Raw genomic sequence first — 18,432 nt, forward strand, 5'->3', positions numbered from 1 at the left:
GAAAGCCTCGCTCCCTCTGTGCTGCTGGCTGCATGGTGTCTTCTTCAGTTCAGCACGAAGTGTGCTGGATGCAGACAGGAGGCTATGCCAGCTCCGCATGGAGAGGAGAGGTTCCAGGAAGCCGCGCCGGATGGCTTTAGCTGTGCGGCAGTCCATGGCTGGCTTTAGCTGTGTGGTTTGAGCTGCCTGCGGCTCTGGGACAGTTCTCCTCCCCAGTGGCCCAGGGTCCGTGCCACAGTGTTGGGAAAAGGGGAGGGGGGCAGGGGCCCCAGCCCGGCCGAGCAGGGCCCAAAGGCTCCAAGGCCCCCCCACCTTCCAGCAGGCGAGCTAGAACGAAAGGAAATTCAATTCCCACCTTGCAGCGCGGTTTAAATATGTAAATTGTGAGAAGCGTCATTAGTCTAAAAGACTGTCCATCAACTCAGGTTCAACCCACTACAATTACCATTTTTTAAATCTACTTACAGATTAGCACAGAACGTAAAAACAATTTTCTAGAAGGGATGGCTGATGCTTTGCGAGATCTCATGTAAATTTTAGCCACAGAGAAAAACAAAAACAACTCTGGGAAATGCTGAAATCTGGTCCACAAACCCAGTATTGAATATGGGCTTCTTTTACTTATAGAGGTTGGAGTAGTAAAAGGCAAGAAAGCAATTTTTCCCCAAAGATACTTGAAAGAAATTGTGTTTGTTACTTCCCTCAATAGTTGCAGTATCAAACAAGTCCCATCCCCCCCCTCAAAAAAAGGCCACTAGTGCTGACACATCTCTCTTCTACATTCAAAAGATGGAAGGAAAAGCCTTTATTTCCCTTTCTGCACTTGGCTTCTCCTTGCCTGTGCTACCCCAGAGCTTCCTGGGGTTTGGTTCACTGTGATGGTAAGGCCTGTTGCCCTCTTCATCCTCTCAAAAGTGTAGCATTCAACCTTCTCTTCACTGACGACTGTCCTGGTGCTTATGAGGCGAAATCCATCTTTGAGTAAAGTGTCAAGCAGCAGGCCTAGGACATTAGTACCATTAATCAGCTTTCTATTATCAGGCTTTATGGAAACATACCTAAAATCAGAAAAAAAAAAAAAAAAAAAGCAGTTACAAAACACTTTAACTACTTCTTGACAGCATAGGTCAACACAGCTGCACTGTGTTTACAGCAGCCAATCTCCGGATTTTTTTTCCTCCTTTAAGGACTACTGAACTCTTTCCTTCATTAAGAGTAATTCTCAGTTCATTCTGTTACATGCTGGGGAAGAAGCATTTCTCTTTCACACCTGCCCCCACCACAAAACTTACCTGTGAGGACCCCCACCTCATCTCACTTAACGGAGGAGAAGAGAGCAGCAAGTTCTGCAATGCTGCAACTGTTTTTCAGTGAAAGTAAATGGTGGACAGCGAAGTCACATTTCACCCCAAGAGCATCACTCCAACACACAGGATCTCTCTCTACAAACAGTGACATTTATTGCAAAGTTACCTTGTAACAGCAGGACTTGTGGTAACAAATGTGAAAATCATTTTCACATGGCCTCAAATGATTTTATTTGATATAAAGTACAGTGTAAGAATCTATCCAGACATTCTGAGGAGCAGAAGTCACGTAAAAATACTATTACAAAATATATAAACTGACGGGTGAAACTGTTCCACAGTTCACAGGCAAGTGCACCTAACATTCATGGAAAGCACAATAAAGGCAAAAATGTCCATGTCACCACAAAGATTAAGAGATAGAAATTCAGCAAGGCAACATAATCAAATTTGACTTGTTTCATTACTCAAGATAAGCTTTCCTATTGTTCTGCAGAGGGAAATTTTTACCAAGTCTGAAGAAATCAATGAAAAAATCAGAAATATTTTCCCCACTACTTAAGTTGCCATAACCTACTCAACCAATTGTTAGTCCATTAAAATTACTAATATGTTACAAAGTTAAGGTTTGGCATACAAATCCATATTGCTTCACAAATGCAAAGTAGTTTTTATTCTACTTGCTTAGCCAAAGAAAGCTGGAAGAAAGATAATTTTTTTCTTTAAATAATTAAAAGATTGCTGTGTTGGTTCATATGTTCAGATAGAATAACCCATTTGGAAATATTTCAATGAAATTTCCATAAAATTCCAGATGTTCTAACAGCCACAGAGGACAAATTAGGTTAACATTTTCTTATACAGTAAGAAAATGTCTCCATGTAATAGAGACATCCAGCAAAAGATTGTTTAAAAAACCTAAGTTGTCATTAGAATACGATACTGCTATCACAAAAATTACTGATACACAGTTATCTTAATAAAACCAGAACCTGACTGAATTCAAAGAAAACCCATTGTGAAGCATGGTTAATAATCTGTCTCTTCTCCCTCCCCCAATAGAAAGCTGTACAAAAGCTTTCCAGTCCCTGAAATGCTGTCTCAGTTCCACTGGTGTTTTAACCCTTCCTGCAATTCCCTGTTTCCTGTTTTCCATATGAAAGCCTTTTGGACATAAGCTATTGGAGATTTTAGGCTTCCCCCCAGTACTTCACTTCTTTATTTTATTACCTTTACTTCATTTTACTGTGTTTTTCATGTTCTCTAGAAGGTGATACTGCGAGATTCCGAAGTGAGTGAGGAGGAAAAGGCAGAGAGAGAAAGACCTGAGAGAGCTCATAAACAAGCATCAAGAATAATATTTTAGAAAGCTGAAGAACAGGCAAATCAGCGTAACAGAAATTAAACTGGGTGTTTCAGAACTAGAAAAACATCACACTAACAGAAGGAAGGAAACATATTTCTTTTCTTTCAGTTTCTTTATAATGAGCTTTGCTAGCATGTAGCGTGCACTTCACGAACAGGAAGTCACAAAGACATGTCCATAATGAGAAGTCACTCTAGGGACAGTACCTGGCCACAAACTGGTCACTAGCAGAATACTCAGTACCACACAGAAAAACCATGTCATGATGAGAAGGTCTTTCCAAAGGCAGCGGAACAAGTGGTTTCTGAGAAGGAAAAGGGCTGTTCCAGCCCTGTCCTGACTGCTGCCCTGTAAACACAGTGATCTGCTCAGCTAGTGCCTCAATGGTGGTACTGCAGGAACCAAAGATCCGGAAAAAGGCCTGCATTTTTTGGGGAGAAAAACGCACTTCCAAGATCTCCCGCCTCGGCTTCAGCAAATGTTCTTGGCTCAGGAGGTTGGCCAGGGGGTAGAGTCCATAGAATTCTGCTTCTCTCTGCAGCCTCTGATAGTCTGAGAAATCAGTTGGTAAGGAGACCTGGAGAGTCCTCAAGAAGTCCATGATGTAACTAAACAAAGCTCCATCTCTGTCCACAAAAAACTCTCCATTCACCAGTTTAAATTCCCGGTCATCGTCATTCAACATCCGTGCCAGCCTGGACTCCGGGAACTGCTGCAAGGTAAAAGCCCGGGTTACAAATCTCACACCTCCCACACTCAGAACGACCACCTCTCGACTACTCATGGCTACCTCAGCCACCCAGGAATCGTAACTCTGATCTACGTGTCTGTGACTTGATCTTTCCTAAACTGCAAGGCAGCTGCAAGAACCATTGTGTACTTTTAGCAAGTGTTTGGAGCGAGGTGTGGAGCAGCAACAGGATTCCCAGGCAACAAAGATGTAAATATCGTGTACAATAGTTTTGTTTGCTGGGTTTGGTTGCTTGGAAACTTTGATTCTTGGAATTTAATGTTTTATTTTTGAAATGAACAGCTTGCAAGGACTACTGGAATACAGTGAATTGACTGTCACAGCTTATGAAGCCTTGAGAGCGGCCAACAAATATTCCCAAAGTATGGCACACGTTATGTTTGTTTTCTAGAAATGTCAGTTCCCAAGGTTTTCATTCCATACACTGCTGTTCATAGGACCACTGCAAAAAGAGGTTAGATGTGCTTCAAGCAAGACGTTTCAGTACCATATATTCCAAAAGAAGGGCACTTTAGAGAACTCAAGCTTAAGGTTCCCTTTAAATCACTATTATCTAAGGCCAACTCAGTACAACCAGAAATTCAATTAGCTCCTAAAATGAGATACACAAAAATACAGTAACAGCAGAAGAACCTATACAAGGTTCTTCAAACACCACCAACATCCATACACCTGTTACATCACACAACCTGTTCAAGGAATCATCCAGTAATTTTTCCTGGCTTTCAGAATTGAAATCTGGAAAGGCAGAGAGGGAGAGGAGAGCAGCTGTTGTACCTGCCACCTCTGCAGGACTAGAGCCCAGGCTGCCTTCCTATGGCAGACCCCTGCATGCCTTTCACTGCAGTAAGTTCTTTGTGTTAAGGCCAGTTTTTAAGAAAGTGTGGCTTCAGAGAAACATGGATCTAACAAAACAGCTCAGTTACCCCAGCAATTCAATGTTGGAAAAGTAAACTGCAAAGTATGAACTATCTGCAAAGTACATACTGTCTTGTTCTTATCATTACCTCTAGAATTTTTGCTTGCCCTGAAGATACATTTGGTATAGAACACGTAATCTGAATGCACAGGGTAATTACAACATTTGGTTATACAAAAAAAAAAAAAAAAAAACCACAAAACCAAACCAAAACATACAGCTATTTCAGAGAAAAGTAACATCATCAGATAGAAACTGGTTCCAGAACATGAATGATGCATGCTGCATTTTGCAGTGGAAGGGCAGTCGTCAGCAAACCTGTCAGCACAGTGCTCATCTCAATCACAACTCTTTTTCCTCTTTCCAAACAATCTCCCAGTTAGATTTTTTTTTAAACTACAGTCTTTTATCTTATTCTACAGTTACATTAACATCAAACTAAGTACACAGTTTTGCCCTATATTTTGGTAAGAAAGATGATTTACAGTAAGTAATATTCCCAAAATCACCACTGAAAGAAGAATCCACAAAGTGTTTTTCAAAGCGCCATTTCATCTTCTGGTTTAGCAGCACTCAAACTATGTGAACATTATGAGTGTTTTGGAATCATTTTGAATCTTTGAATGTTTTCACTGGATGTCTGAAAAGACCAATTAATTTAAGAAGTTCCATGTTTTCTTCCCCAGATCTCTCTTAGTTCTTATATTCCAGCAGACACTTCACAACAGTTTATATTTACACACAAACTGTGCGACATTATCCAGTACAACCAATGTATAGTTTTTACACTTTTCTCTTAGAAGTGAGGCTCCATCTGTCATCTGTTCCCAGTAAAAGACTGCATGATCTGCTATCTCCACGGTATCTGCCAAATAGGACAAGCTAATTGTAAGGAACTGAGATTTCCAGCACTGGAGATTGTCAATGACTGACTCCACAAAGGATATTCTGGTAACAGCAAGAATGAGCAAGAAAATAAGAGAGTTCACTATAAATCTGCGTGAAAAGACTGAGGGAATCTTGAATTTGAAAGTGTTGTTTTCCTGAGGCAAGGAAAGTTTGTCCACGTCAACTAGTTTTATTCCATTCCACTGGCTGGTATCAAAGCTCTTCATTGTGGGACTGATGTCCACAGTGGAACAAGGTAAAGGGGTTTCTTTGAGCACCTTGATTTTTTCCCTGAACTCCTGCATCTGCTGCAGAAATATAATGGGTTCGGACACATCTTTGAAGGCCTCTGCTATGTTAAAAGCCATCCGCTGCTCCTGCAGAATCGTGTTCAGTTTATTGATTTCTGGATCGTAGGCCTGCATCACTGCAAGCTTCATGGTCTCAAAGTCAGAGAGAATCTCATTTCGCTTCTGCTCCAGCGTGTGCTGCAGCTTCTCAAAGAACTCCTTCACTTTGTCAGAATCTTTCGTCAGCATCTGCAGAGCTTTCCTCTTACTGGTCTCTAAGGTATCCAGCCGTGAGAGGGCATCTCCACAACGCCAAGTTTCAAAGCCCTGAAACAAGGTTTCAAAAGCCCGCTTCTCCTGGGAATAAGCTTCTTCAATGGAACAGAAAACATGCTTTGTGTGGTCACCACGGGTGGCACAAACCCCACAGATCAGCTGCATGTCTGTCCGGCAAAAAATGTTAAGGGGTTGCCCACTGTGCACTTTGCACACAGGCATTTTTGGAGTTACTTTGATTTTGTTGTACTTCTCCACAATACCTTTCAGGGAATAGTTGACCTGCAAGCTGTTGACTCCAGTAACAGGAGTCTCCTTCCTGCATGTGGGGCACTTGAAAGGGGATGGCCTCCAAAGCACATTCCGCACATTTCCCTCAAGAATTCCTTCCAGACACTTTCTGCAGAAATTGTGTGAACAGGGCAGGACACGAGGATCATCAAACAGGCTACAGCAAATGGGACAGGTGAGATCTTCCTCTAGGAGCTCCATCATATCCTAGGAAAGAGAAAAAAAAAAAGATGGTAACAGAACTTACAAAACTTATTTCTCCCTCGAGGAGACCATACAAAAACCAATCTCTATTTGAGATACATCTCAGAGAAAAGGATGTACTTTTTCCTCCAGTATCCTTAAGACAGAGCCTCAGCTGGGTTTTTGCAGCCAGTCCCTGTTAACTGTGGTATCTGGCCAGCAAATGGCAGGCACAAGAATGGTGCAGTGCTCAGGCAGAACCATTTTTTTGGACTCTCAACCAGAAATGCTGAAAAAGAAGGCTTGCCATCCCAGCAAGGATTCTGAAAGAAAATAACTCATGTACTGATAATAACAGTGCAAGACTTACTTGCTGATGCAATACACAGAAACAGGATTTGCACAGAAGATACCCAGCCAATAAATATGCCCTTCTAAGATTTTATTACTCTCTACTTGCTCCACTCATCCAAAGTGTCCAGTTCAAACCCCATGCACTGGTACTGTAGACAATACTAAAAGTGACTGAAAAAGCCCAGCTGCAGTATTTCTGCTGTTACAGAATACAGGATGTGTCTTTTTGTTCTACTTGCAAGGCCAAAGGAGAGTCACCACTCTTTAAGAAGTTTAACAATTAGCTTTTCTCTTGCTCCTGCAATATTTTTAAATAACCAACTGAATCTGTTACTACTGAGCTATTCAGCACAAAGTTAAAATACTTCAAATAACAGCTGCCCATAATCCTTGATAATTCATCATGAAACAAAACTGCTAACCATTTTTACTCATCTGCAATCATTGGAAATTCAGTGGAATTTCCAATTCCATTCTCACAGCATTCATGCCTCAGTAATTTCTTTTTGTGGAGAGAATCTACAGGAAGAATATTTATCATGTAATCCTTCCTACTGGAAAGTCTCAGTGAAGGGACCCAGTGCACTACCCTTCCCCTGCCTCCAACTAAAGCCAAGTTCTCAGACGCAGACACCTTGTAACTTACAGCATGCTCTAAGAAAACAAACAGCTAATAAAGACTAAAATAGGTGACAGTCTGTATTATCCGAAGCTCTCAAGCACTTAGTTTTGAGCTATAATTAGAAAGATGCTTTCCTTGCATAAATTCCTTCCATATTATACAACATATATTCATATATATGTAATAAAACTCCTTTTATAAATTGAAAGACATCACAGAAAAGTGCGTCAAAGTACTGTTGTGACATAAATGCATGTGAATGAGCTCTTAATTAGTTTTGATGTAATTATTAAGGTTTTTGTCCCCTCAAAAAAAAATGAAGTGGAAAATGAGGGAGCCAAGAGGCAAGCTGCAAGGGAAGATCCACGCTGCACAGGACAAGAAGAGCAATAAAAATCAATACCACTGATCCAAGGAAAGCAAGGTTCACTACCAGGAGAAAGGCGAGGTCAGTCCTGACTTTTCTTCACAAAAGGACCAATAGTCCCAGTGAGACTTCACAGTAAAAGCCATTCTTGGGAGGTGTAAGCAAACCTCCCATGCTTTTCAAGTGAGGAGGGGTTGTCACAACCCAGAAATTCAGTAGAAATTCTCAGTGGGCTGAACAAAGACAGCAGTCCAGTGTCAGGGAACTCTTATCCTTTATTATACAGCCACCTTAACTCTGACAACTATCCCACTATTTAGTCATAGAAGTGTTCACTAACAAGGTCTTAACTTTTACAATGAACTTTACCAAGCTCCCAACTCTACCAGCAAACTTTGGCACAGAGCAAGGGGTAAAACCCGATTGCTGCACTTGCTGGAATAAAACAAGAGAGGAGAGAGTAAAGATGGAAAAGAGAGAAAGTGAAGGAAAAAGATCACCAGTCCTTAGATCGCACATCAGTCCTGCCACCATGGACAGTCCAGACCTGGGATCAACAAAAGCCCAGGACTGACACCCTCCCTTCTACAGTTTCCCTAGTGCACATCCCCTCATTCCTCGCACCATTTGCTGCTGCTGGCATACGCATAGCGAGCCCTTTAGAGCCCTCCAGGAAATGAGTCAGGGGAGCTGGGGGCCTGTGGTGGTCCAGGAGCCCCCTTTAGTGAGGTGCCCGGGACTTGCCCCTTCTCTTGCCGCAGGCACACTGAGCGTAAGCCCTCAGGATGATTTATAAGCCCAGCAATGAAAGGAAAGCTGGCTCACAACAGCACTGCCCTGCCTTGGCAGAGCCCTCCCTCCCCATGCCACCTTTCCTGTCACAGCACAACAGTCAGAATGTTTGAGACAACCATGCTTATGTGCTTATGCCCCACCACAGGCATATTTTCTCTGCTTGTTGGAAAAAAGAGACTTTGGAAATGTTGCCAGCTTTTTTACTCAGGACTAAGGTCAGGAAGCAGAAGAAGCCACCACTACAACTGCGGACAAAATCCCAGAGAAAAAGTCTAATAATTCTAACTAATGGGTTTCCTAATAAGCCCACAGATCCCATTCAGAAACCTCATATTCTGTGAGGAGAATATGGTTCTGAAGCGCCTCTCATGCTCTCAAAGCAACATTTCCCTTCCATCTTTTTCCTAGTGCTAAAAATAATCAGATGACAGGAAGATTATAACTTTGTCCCTGCACTCTTGAGTCTTCCTCTTTGTGAACAGCTCTCTTTCCAACTTGTGCTCATAGCTTTTAGCCACAGTAGCAGCACAAAAATCAGTTCTGCTCATGTGTTAAGAGGATAAAAACTACAAAACTAAAATGACAGTTTTCCATCTCTTAGTAAATGGAAATGCACAGTGCAGAAAATACTTGCTCTGGTCCATCTCCTTTACCAGGGAGGATTTTACTTTCCAGTTAGGGAGCTGGAAAAGCAGCTTTGCATGCCTGACAGCAAGGACAGCAAACCAACGCAGAAAATGCGTACTATAACACGTTCCATCAAAATTGCAGGACAAACTCTGAAGATTTTCACACTCCTAAAAAATACAAAAAACATACACAAAAAAGCTTAATGATCCAACTAAAACTGTCCTGTTGCATTCCAACCCCACTTACCCAATTACATAATTATGCTTTATAAATACAACTGAATTTCAAAACCCTGATACAACATCATTAAAAACACTGGATTTTTAAAAAAGAAATGGGCAGGTCTACAAGTTCCCCTACCCCTCCCCCCCCCTTACAACACCACAAATGCCAAACCAAAATACCGAAGACTTGTATGACTGGTTGGACAGATGAACTTCTGTCTTCTTTAGACTATTAATTTCAGACAGTAAACTGTCTGTGCATTGAAACATCCCTTAGTAACCTGGTATTTGTGTGATGAACTACAGCAACATTTCAACTCTTCCACGGGGAATTTCCCTGTGTAACTTCTGAACCAGGTTTGGGTGGCCCTGGAATTCCCCACTTGTAGCATGCGGACCAAAAGCATCTCTGGGTACAAACCCAACAGATGTCACCCATCAGAAACAGCAACTTGCACAGTTTTATCATTAGGAAGAAGAATGGCAAAACACATCAAACCATAAAAGCAAAAACAACCACAGTAGCTTTTTCCCACACTCCAGAGAGAAACTCATTTAGCATGCTTCTCAGCACAGAAGTTGGGTTTATCAGCCAGCAGCATGCTGAAAGCAAAACCTGAATTTTACCAGGCTTCGAACAAAACGATAACTCCTGAATTACAAGTTTCCTGCAATGGCATGTAAACGTACTAAATGAGACTTGACCAAGTCAGGTTACATTTCTACAAGTAGTTGAGCTAGTCAGGAAAGGTGTCATCTCCCTTCTTTGGCAAGGACACCAGTCTGTGTCAGGACCCCCTATGAGCAATTTCACCAGCCTTCTGTCAGACTGGTGCATTGAATCAGCCCTAAAAAGAGTCCCACACAGAGAGAAAGGGAGATGGAAGATCCTCCTTCCAGCAGCAATGATCTTAAACCTGTTAATCTAATGACAGAAACTGCAACCTAATGGAGGGTCATTGTATACATTTTAATGCGGAACAACTGACCTCCAGGAGCAGTAGGTAACATAGAATCATAGAATGTTAAAAGGTTGGAAAGGACTTTAAAGGTTATCTAGTCCCAACTCCCCCTGCCATGGGCAGGGACACCAACCACTAGATGAGGTTGCCCAAGGCCTTATCTAACCTGGCATTGAACACTGCTAGGATTGGGGCATCCACAACCTCCCTGGGCAACCTGTTCCAGTGTCACTGCCCTCACAGTAAAGAATTTCTTCCTAATATCTAACCAAAATTTCCATTCTTTCAGTTTGTACCCATGACTCCTTGTCCTGTCACTATAGTTTCTGATGAAGAGCCCCTCTCTGGCTTCCCTGTAGGCCCCCTTCAGTTACTGGAAGGTTGCTGTCCAGACAGCAAAAAAGACCTGGGGAAATTGCTCATGCGTTAAACCTGGTATTTCATGGCCATAAGTTTTTCCAGAAGCACCAGGCAGATCCAACCCGTTCAGACTCCAGAAAGGCACGAAGGCCTGGAGAAATAAGCAATCTGCGTTCAGTGCACTCACAGCCCCACGAACACCGTTTCCCCCACAGGGCTGGACGGTCTGTCGACCGCAGGGGCTGCCCCAACGCTGGCCCCCGCGCTCAACCCATCGTCCCTTGACCTGGCAGCCATTCCCTTGTTGCTCCTGGTTACAACCCCCCCTCCAATTCCAGCGGGGAATCGCCCCTAAAGGATGGCACTGCAGCCAGCCGCCGGCCCTGGCCTCCCCGGGGGTCACAGCGCTCCGCCAGGCACGCAGCCCGGGGCACGGAGGCCCTGTTGGTCCGCCCGCGCCCCGCGAAGCACAGCGGGGCTCACCGGGGATGGCGGCTGCCAGCGCAACCGGCGGCTCCGGCCGCGGCCACAACGTCCCCGGGCCGGGCGCTGCCGCCGCCTCTCACAAAGCCGCGGCCTGCCCTCGCCCGGCCGCGCCCGCCCGTCCTGCCGCCCCCGGGCCCCGCTACTCACCATGGCGGGCCGGGATCGCGGGGAGCCCGGGGCAGGCGGGGGAGCGGCCGCCTCGCTCAGCCGCACCACTCAGCGCCGCTCCCGCCCCGGCCGCCGCTCGCCTTCCAGGCCCGCCGCTCCCACCCTGCCGCTCCTCCCTGGCCCCGGCCCGCCGGAGCGATCGGCCGGGAGCTGCTGCCCCGCCGTCCCACCCACCTTGGCCCGCGGCCGCCGATCCAGCCCCAGGGCAGGAGCTGCTGCGGCTCTTCCTTTCCACCGCCTGCCTGCGAGCGGCCAGGAAAGCCTCCGGGGCTGCTGGGAGAGAGAGCCGGCGGTGGATGCTGCTTGCCTAAGGCGGCGGCCGAGATATATACGGGTTTCTGTTGTTTGTTAACTCTGATAAATTACACTTGAGCCTACAGCTCACAGGCGCACGTTGCACAGCCTGAGGAGGGGCGCTGCAGGGTGGCAATCCTGCTGGGCATCTGCCACCTTCCGAAAGCAGTTATTTAAAAAAATAACATAATTTGAGACAGATAACATTATGTGCTTCATAAAAGGATGGCAACTCGTTCCTATTTGCTTTAACGCACTGGTTATGCCGTTTCCTGCTGGTGAATCTCTTGGGAGAGTTAACGAGGCCTGCAAAACCTATGCAGGTTTTCTGCAGTAACACTGACTAGTCCCAGGGAGATGGAGCAAAAGAGATCCCATGTCCATTTGAAAGAACATTATACTTACAGGACTATGAAACAGTCTGGAACTGCTGAGACGTCAGAGGACCTTTGTGTTGGGTATCTCTTTTGCAATTCTGTTCGTTCTGTCAACAGAAGAGGTCTCATATCAAAGTTAAACTGAACTTACTGTCGAGTTAGACTTTGTGAAATACTACATCAAAAGTTGTTCCCAAATGTACATACTCTGCCTCCTGCATCCCTTCATTCCCCTACTCCATATCCACTGCAGTCACATCACTCATCAGCACAGGGGAGACTATTCACCTTCAGGACTACCCACACAAGGAACATCACAAATCACAAGAAAAAATCACAAAAAATATATGAAGCTCCCTCACACATGTGACTTATTTCTTCTGATTATTTAGGAATCCGGATCTTAAAAGCCAGTCAATAACATGCCAAGGTTATGCCTTCCCAATTCACTGCAGTCAGTTACTCCTCACTTTCTCTCCTTGCTGCCCCACCCAAGTTGGCCTGCCTGCTCAGCTGAACTTTATGGGAACAGTTTGACCAAAGACAAGCATTTTTGAAAATCCCTTTCAGAGTGCTCACACACTGGAGCATTTCTTCCACTATCTACTGGAGAACAGCCCCAGGAGGTAGAGTTGCTGCACAAAACAACCAAGACCTTCAGATGTATTTCAACACCTTGCTTGTTTCTTCTTAGTTGTCTAGTATCTCATTTGCTGTTTATTAGAAACAAGTAATTCCAGGTAGTTTCCCTCAGCCACCTAAACTGCTTTCAAGTGGTATCCCAAAGCTTGTGCATTTATATTTGGAGTACTCCTTGTCTACACTCTCCCAACAGCCTTTTATATCAAGAATTTCTGGGTCCTATTCATCTTCTCTGTCATTTTTTAGTTAAAGATTAACAACAACATGGCATTTTAGATTTCTCACTCATTATTTTCAAATATTTCTCATATAACTTTTTTCCTGATATATTTTTAGAGTACATTTTATTCTCTATTAATTCTTTGGGCTGGTCCTACTCTGTCTCCTTATAAGTGAAGAAGGAGCTGTATGGGTGGAAGAGTGGTTGCCTGCCCACCTGGGATAATGCCTCTTCATTAGGTCCACCTGAAAATGTTCTTGTCCCTCCTTGCCTTTGATTTCTTCTGTCAAAGATGAAAGCTTAAACTTCTGGGTAAACACACCGCAGAATTTCCGTGCTTGGTGCATAGAAACACTGCCTAGCCAGCATTGTACTTAAGTGTCCCATGGCTGTCCTAAGCATGATCAAAAAGAATTTGGGCACTCTTCTACTTCTTATCTGACTGATAGAGTCGCAGACAACTGTTTTGCACACATACGAGTCCATCCTTCTATACTTTTTAACTCTGCTTCAATAGCAGCACTTTCAGTAGCAGTTTGTTTATGAGCTTGCATTCCTGCATCCGAGAGCACAGTGTCTTCCCAAGGCAGCATCAAAGACCAGTTGTTGAAGCTTCAGAGAAAAACTCTGGCTGATGGAAAAGAATATTTGTAGATCTGTGGAGTAATAGATAAACAAAGCCAAGGGAAATCTAGGCTCAAAGGAAAGGCCCAGCTTGAAAGGAGGTGTTGGGATAAATGCCACTTAGTTATGGAAGGGTTGAAAATAGAGGGGTAGAAATTTGGAAGGAATTATATGATAGCGACAATTTCCAGATTTTCAACACAAGCACCACGTTTGTTGTAAGACAAAGGGCAGTCACCTACTGTCATGTTTAAACTACAGAGAGAACCCAGATCATGGCTCTTGTAACAAGAACTATGCCAGAAGATTTCTGAGACTGAAGCTCTGCATTGTGGTTCAGTCAGCGACCTCAGAGCTGACAGCTACTACTCTCCTTGCCTGTCCCAGCTCTGCCAGCCTCTGCAGATGCCGTCCTGAGCTGACTCCACCCACTCAGCCAGCAGAACGCTATTCCCTTTTCTTTGCCGAGGTGAGTTTTGTGCTGATTCAACAAGTTAAATCAGTCCAACGCAAGATTAGACAATCACCAGGTCTAACATCAGAAGAGTGAGGAAAAGAGGAACAAGATTTTTCTCATTCAGTGGAAGCAAGCCATTAACGTGACTCAAGCTGCAACAGGTAACTCTACCTTGACAGGCAGATTCTCAGGGGGTTAAGCCAAGATGAGACTGCACTACTGGCAAAAGTGATCATTCCATCCTTCCCCCTTTCCTTAGTCATGCTTTCCTCATGCCTCCTCTCTGCTGGCTCTGACATTCATGCAGCCACATGTTAGGCTAGATCGGCTTGCCAACAGAGCTGAAAGCTTACAAAAAAAAAAAAGTTTCCGGCAGAATCAATTCTGGCAGCCAGCTGATCCTGCAGCCGAACAAACACCAGTGCCAGGATGAGCCAGTGAGAGGGCCTGTTTTGGTGGCAGCCTACACACACGTCAGCATAAACCAGAAGTGCCCCCACAGGCCATAATTTCACAAATGCTTCCAGCCAGCTATTGCCAGCACTGCTGCCAAAAGTAACACAGCCTTGCCCTCGGCCACACCAGCTGCTCATTCCAGGCTCCAGGCACCCGCTGTGCTGTGCTGGAGAACTGATTGATAAATGTAGCTGGAGTTAAAAGCAGCATTTTTTTTTTCCTCCCAAATTTGTATTCCCCATCAGTAAAGCACCTCTGAACCAAAGACCTGTTGGATTGTAATTGTCTCCTGGGTGAAACTCCAGGGAAAAGAGGTGAGTTGAGGGCATTTTACAGTCTTATCCTTGGCTGCAAACTTGCCTTCCCACTAAGGCTAAGGCTTCACATCCCATTACAGAGGTGTCAGAGCATACACAGAGTACACTCCAGCTTCAGGACAGAGTCTTCTTGGAGGACTCTGCTTTACTTCAGCTGTGCTGGGGTGAGCATACTCTCAATCTGAGGTGGATAATGTAGTCACTGTGGGGGACCTAAATATGGACATAAATCTGCAAGAGCTTAGAGCAACTTGATAAGAAGACACTGTAAGATAACACAAATAAATAAATTATTCAAAACAGCTCTGCGTATCAAACACCTTACTGATGTATAAATGTTTCACAACTATATTGTATCTGACTACATTTCTTTTCAACAGATACATCTGGACTATATTCAACATTCCAAACAAGGGATCAGAGAAAGCAGTTTTTGTTCCATAAAAGGTACTTTTAATATGGATTGTAGAAATACCAGGCATTAAAAATCCATGAAGGATCATCAGCGATTGAAATGATCAACTGCTGTTTTGAGGTCTGAATTTCAGAGACTGCCTTGATATCTGCAGGGTCTCTGGTGACTCTTTTAGCAGTACTGAAAAGCTCTGTAGTTTTGCATACAGAACTTTGACCCACACAGTTAACTAATATTCAGCACTTTGCCAGATTTTTCTGCAGAGGGATGTGGGGGGGAATTGATGATGAATTCAGTCAGCTCCTTAGCGAAATCCTATTTATTTACAAAGAATGTACAGCCATGTCCCATTTCCTTGCACGCAGAGGAAGCAAATGGGAGGGAGAACTGTGCAGCAGTCCAAGTTTGCTGCTCCAGCCAGGATGCTTGCCCAGAAGAAGCTGTCCCTTGGCTTTTTCTCAGGGCCATACACCACTGCTTCTCCCACTGTCTGCTGGCTCTTGCATGGTGTTTCCGGTCCCGGACATGCACACAGGCAAACACAGCTGCAACCAATCTGTGCTCTTGCTGCAGCATTCACAAGCAGTCCCTAGAAAAGTCTCCCTGCCTTTCCCCAAATTTGTGCTTGCTCATACAAGTTAGCTCATCTTAGCACTTGGCCATGCAGCTCTATGCCACGGGCAGCAGCTTCTAGTTTTTAGCTATATTATGCCATAAAAAAACTTAATTGCTCCTTCCTGAACAAAGCATGGCCAGCATGCCTGTCAGTTTTAATGAGGTTTGGAACTGCCTATAGATCAAAGCTCTTCTCCAGTGGGTTTTGCCTGTATTGCATAAAAAGGAAAGGAGAAGTGACCTCCAAAGCAAACAGAACAACAAGGAACAAAGTTAATTTCCATATGTAATTTCTTCTATGATTTGGCAAGCATCAGATTAACTGTGTAAAACAGAGGACTTCCTACAGAATGTTAATCCTCACAAGAACTACATTATGGTGAAGATTTCAAAAGTACAAGCACAACCTGTTTTTCATCTGAGACCTTGTCTGTATCATCTTCCAAACCACAGGCCTGACCCTGGGAGTGGAAGGAGTGCTTTCAATAAACAAACCTTGATTTTCCAGTCCTGCACCATCATTTACTTCTGTGCAAGTTGCATGGAGACATTGCTAAATCCATTCCAACATACATAATAACTACTTTTTTTCATTGGTTTTCACAGGTGTAAATGCCTGCACAAAGCATGTGGCAGCAGAGAAGCAAGTCCGATTGGTTTTTACTAGCAGGACAAAGAGGAATTATTTTCCTGAGAACTGATTAGTCATGTATTACATTGTTGTAATGCATGCTGCCACAATGGGAGAGAGCTGCCCTCTCCTGCAAATTTGGCATATCAGGGAACCTTTCTGAAACATACTTGTTTGAAGCCAGTAGATGTACTTTGCAGAGCTAATGAGAGACAGTTGTATTTTGTGAATGAAGCTCTAAGCCAGAGAATGAAACAAGTCAATGACCGTCATTTTCCTTCAGCAGGTCCTCCAAATAAGTCTGCATTTGTGAAATGAATGGGAGTGGTCCTGTTCTACTAGCATGGTTCCCAGACAAAATGTCTCTGCTGCTACTGTTCAAGGAAATAAAACGCTGCAAGCAGCAAACATGTCTAGGCATGCTGAGCATAATTTTGCTTCCAGTGTGGGAGGGTCCAAAATACTTGGCCTCCCCAGTGAAAGAAATGAACATTCAAGGAAGGCAGAAGCTGAATTAACCCATGATTACCAAGCACAATTATACTTCTAAATATTGAAGGCAAGATCTTAATTTCCTTGGGGCAGTTCTTTGTGGACTGTAAAGCTTTTGGTGTTCACACACTCTCTAAGCAGGCTGACAAGCACATTTACAAATACAGTACTATCCTGCTGCAATTTTTTACCTCATCCTTCAAGAAAGGCGTATGAACAAGCCACATTTCTTACCAGCTGACTTTTGCCTGACTTCCACCACACCAGGGTAGTTTCTGCTTGACTGTGTCCGGCGCCAGAGTCTTCACTCAGGGTACACGAACATCTCTGCCACTGTTCCTGCACATCGTGACATCAATCTGCCACCAGCCGCTGCCAGGGTGCTCAGGAGCTGGGCTCTGCATCGGCAGGGAGACAGGATGGGCGCAAGGATGAGTTGGTGCCTGAGGCTTCCTGCCTGCCAAGCACACAGGCACTGGAATCAACGTGCTCCAAAGCAGCACTGGCAACTTTTCCAAGCTGCAGCGTGTACTTTGCCGCACAAGGGCTGCAGTCTGCTGGCCTGTAAAACCAGCCTCTCCAGTTAAGGAAGTAGTGGAGCAGGAAACTGGCAGGGAGGCACAGCCAGACGCTGCTCCCCAAAGCTTCATCCCCTTGAGTCTAACAGATTTGGCAATGCTGACTTCATGTGGTGAGATGAGTTTGTATTCCCAGTGCTTATTTTGGAGAAGAAAGAATATAGTGGGGCACAGAGAAAAACGTGGGACAGGGAGTCATTTGGAGCTTGAGTCTAAGTTTTCTTTTTCTTTTTTTTTCTTTTTAAAAGTATATTAACATTTATCTTTTAGCATTTATAGTAACAAACCCACAGGCAATAAAAATCCCACAGTGACTTAAATGAGACTAAATTTGTGAACAACGAGCTACCAATGAGAATCCCGATGCCCTCCATACAAAATAAATAAACATCAGTTTCCACCTAATATTTACTTCTTCGAAGTTCAAGACTAATCCCATTTGGCATATTTTAAGGAAGTGAGCTCTTGACCCCAAATGTTTATGGGCTGTAACAGTACGTCCAATAAAAAAAGGAAGCACATTTTAAAGCTGCTCTTAAAGTCAGATTGGTTTTAGGCACAATTTTTACAAAGACAGCACTTCACCTCATGTTTCAAGTAAAAGGGGTAAGTGTGACTGATACAGCCCATCCAGACCAGATATTTCTGGCTATGGAAGTTTCTTTTAACAAGAATTTTTGAATATCTATATTAACCCCCTGGCCCCCACAAGACAGATAACATAGTACCACAAGGGTTACATTACTTACATCATACTTCATACTGTAATAAAATGTTAAGGGAGCATTCTAGGTGAAATGCCACAAAATAATGCACCAACTGAAAATAATGGGAAACAACAATTTAATCCCAAACTAGTTTGGAGAAAAATAAGCCTTCAGATGCAAGTAATTAAGTTACCTGCTGTCTGCAAAACATTTTAGATCAGCAGCTCATGGCACGACGTTTATTTGATATTTTTCTGTAGATAAATAAAAATGTGAAGTGGGCACAGGTCGGCTTCTATTGTCATGTTATCAATATTTACTGTGTTTGTTGGAGCCCAGTTTGTGGGTCCTGCTCCAGATGCTGTGTG

The 18,432-nt window shown here is 43.9% G+C and overlaps 2 protein-coding genes and 1 long non-coding RNA gene across 5 annotated transcripts in view; 1 reads left to right on the forward strand and 2 right to left on the reverse strand.

Annotated features, from left to right (window-relative positions):
- Positions 1 to 18,350, forward strand: part of LOC116439756 — a 110,966-nt gene extending 92,616 nt beyond the window's left edge. The window contains exons 5-7 of the long non-coding RNA XR_004238264.1: positions 13,658 to 13,865; positions 15,007 to 15,073; positions 16,574 to 18,350. This is a non-coding gene — a long non-coding RNA (uncharacterized LOC116439756). The remainder of the gene's footprint in view (positions 1 to 13,657; positions 13,866 to 15,006; positions 15,074 to 16,573) is intronic.
- Positions 784 to 3,652, reverse strand: KCNRG (potassium channel regulator). Its single transcript, XM_032099719.1, has 2 exons — positions 2,880 to 3,652; positions 784 to 1,058 (listed from the first exon to the last, which is right to left on the reverse strand). The coding sequence occupies exons 1-2, from the start codon at positions 3,455 to 3,457 to the stop codon at positions 806 to 808; spliced, it is 831 nt and encodes a 276-aa protein (XP_031955610.1). The 5' UTR covers positions 3,458 to 3,652; the 3' UTR covers positions 784 to 805.
- On the reverse strand, positions 4,450 to 17,095 carry TRIM13 (tripartite motif containing 13). 3 transcript variants are annotated; one of them, XM_032099715.1, is made up of 2 exons: positions 17,014 to 17,095; positions 4,450 to 6,295 (listed from the first exon to the last, which is right to left on the reverse strand). In XM_032099715.1, the coding sequence occupies exon 2, from the start codon at positions 6,290 to 6,292 to the stop codon at positions 5,063 to 5,065; it is 1,230 nt and encodes a 409-aa protein (XP_031955606.1). In that variant the 5' UTR covers positions 6,293 to 6,295; positions 17,014 to 17,095; the 3' UTR covers positions 4,450 to 5,062. The 3 variants fall into 3 exon arrangements, with proteins under 3 accessions (XP_031955606.1, XP_031955607.1, XP_031955605.1); XM_032099716.1 differs by lacking the exon at positions 17,014 to 17,095 and adding an exon at positions 11,414 to 11,543; XM_032099714.1 differs by lacking the exon at positions 17,014 to 17,095 and adding an exon at positions 11,219 to 11,309.
- Positions 18,351 to 18,432: the final 82 nt, after the last annotated feature.

Source organism: Corvus moneduloides, chromosome 2, assembly GCF_009650955.1.
Source record: "Corvus moneduloides isolate bCorMon1 chromosome 2, bCorMon1.pri, whole genome shotgun sequence".
Lineage (NCBI taxonomy): Eukaryota > Metazoa > Chordata > Aves > Passeriformes > Corvidae > Corvus > Corvus moneduloides.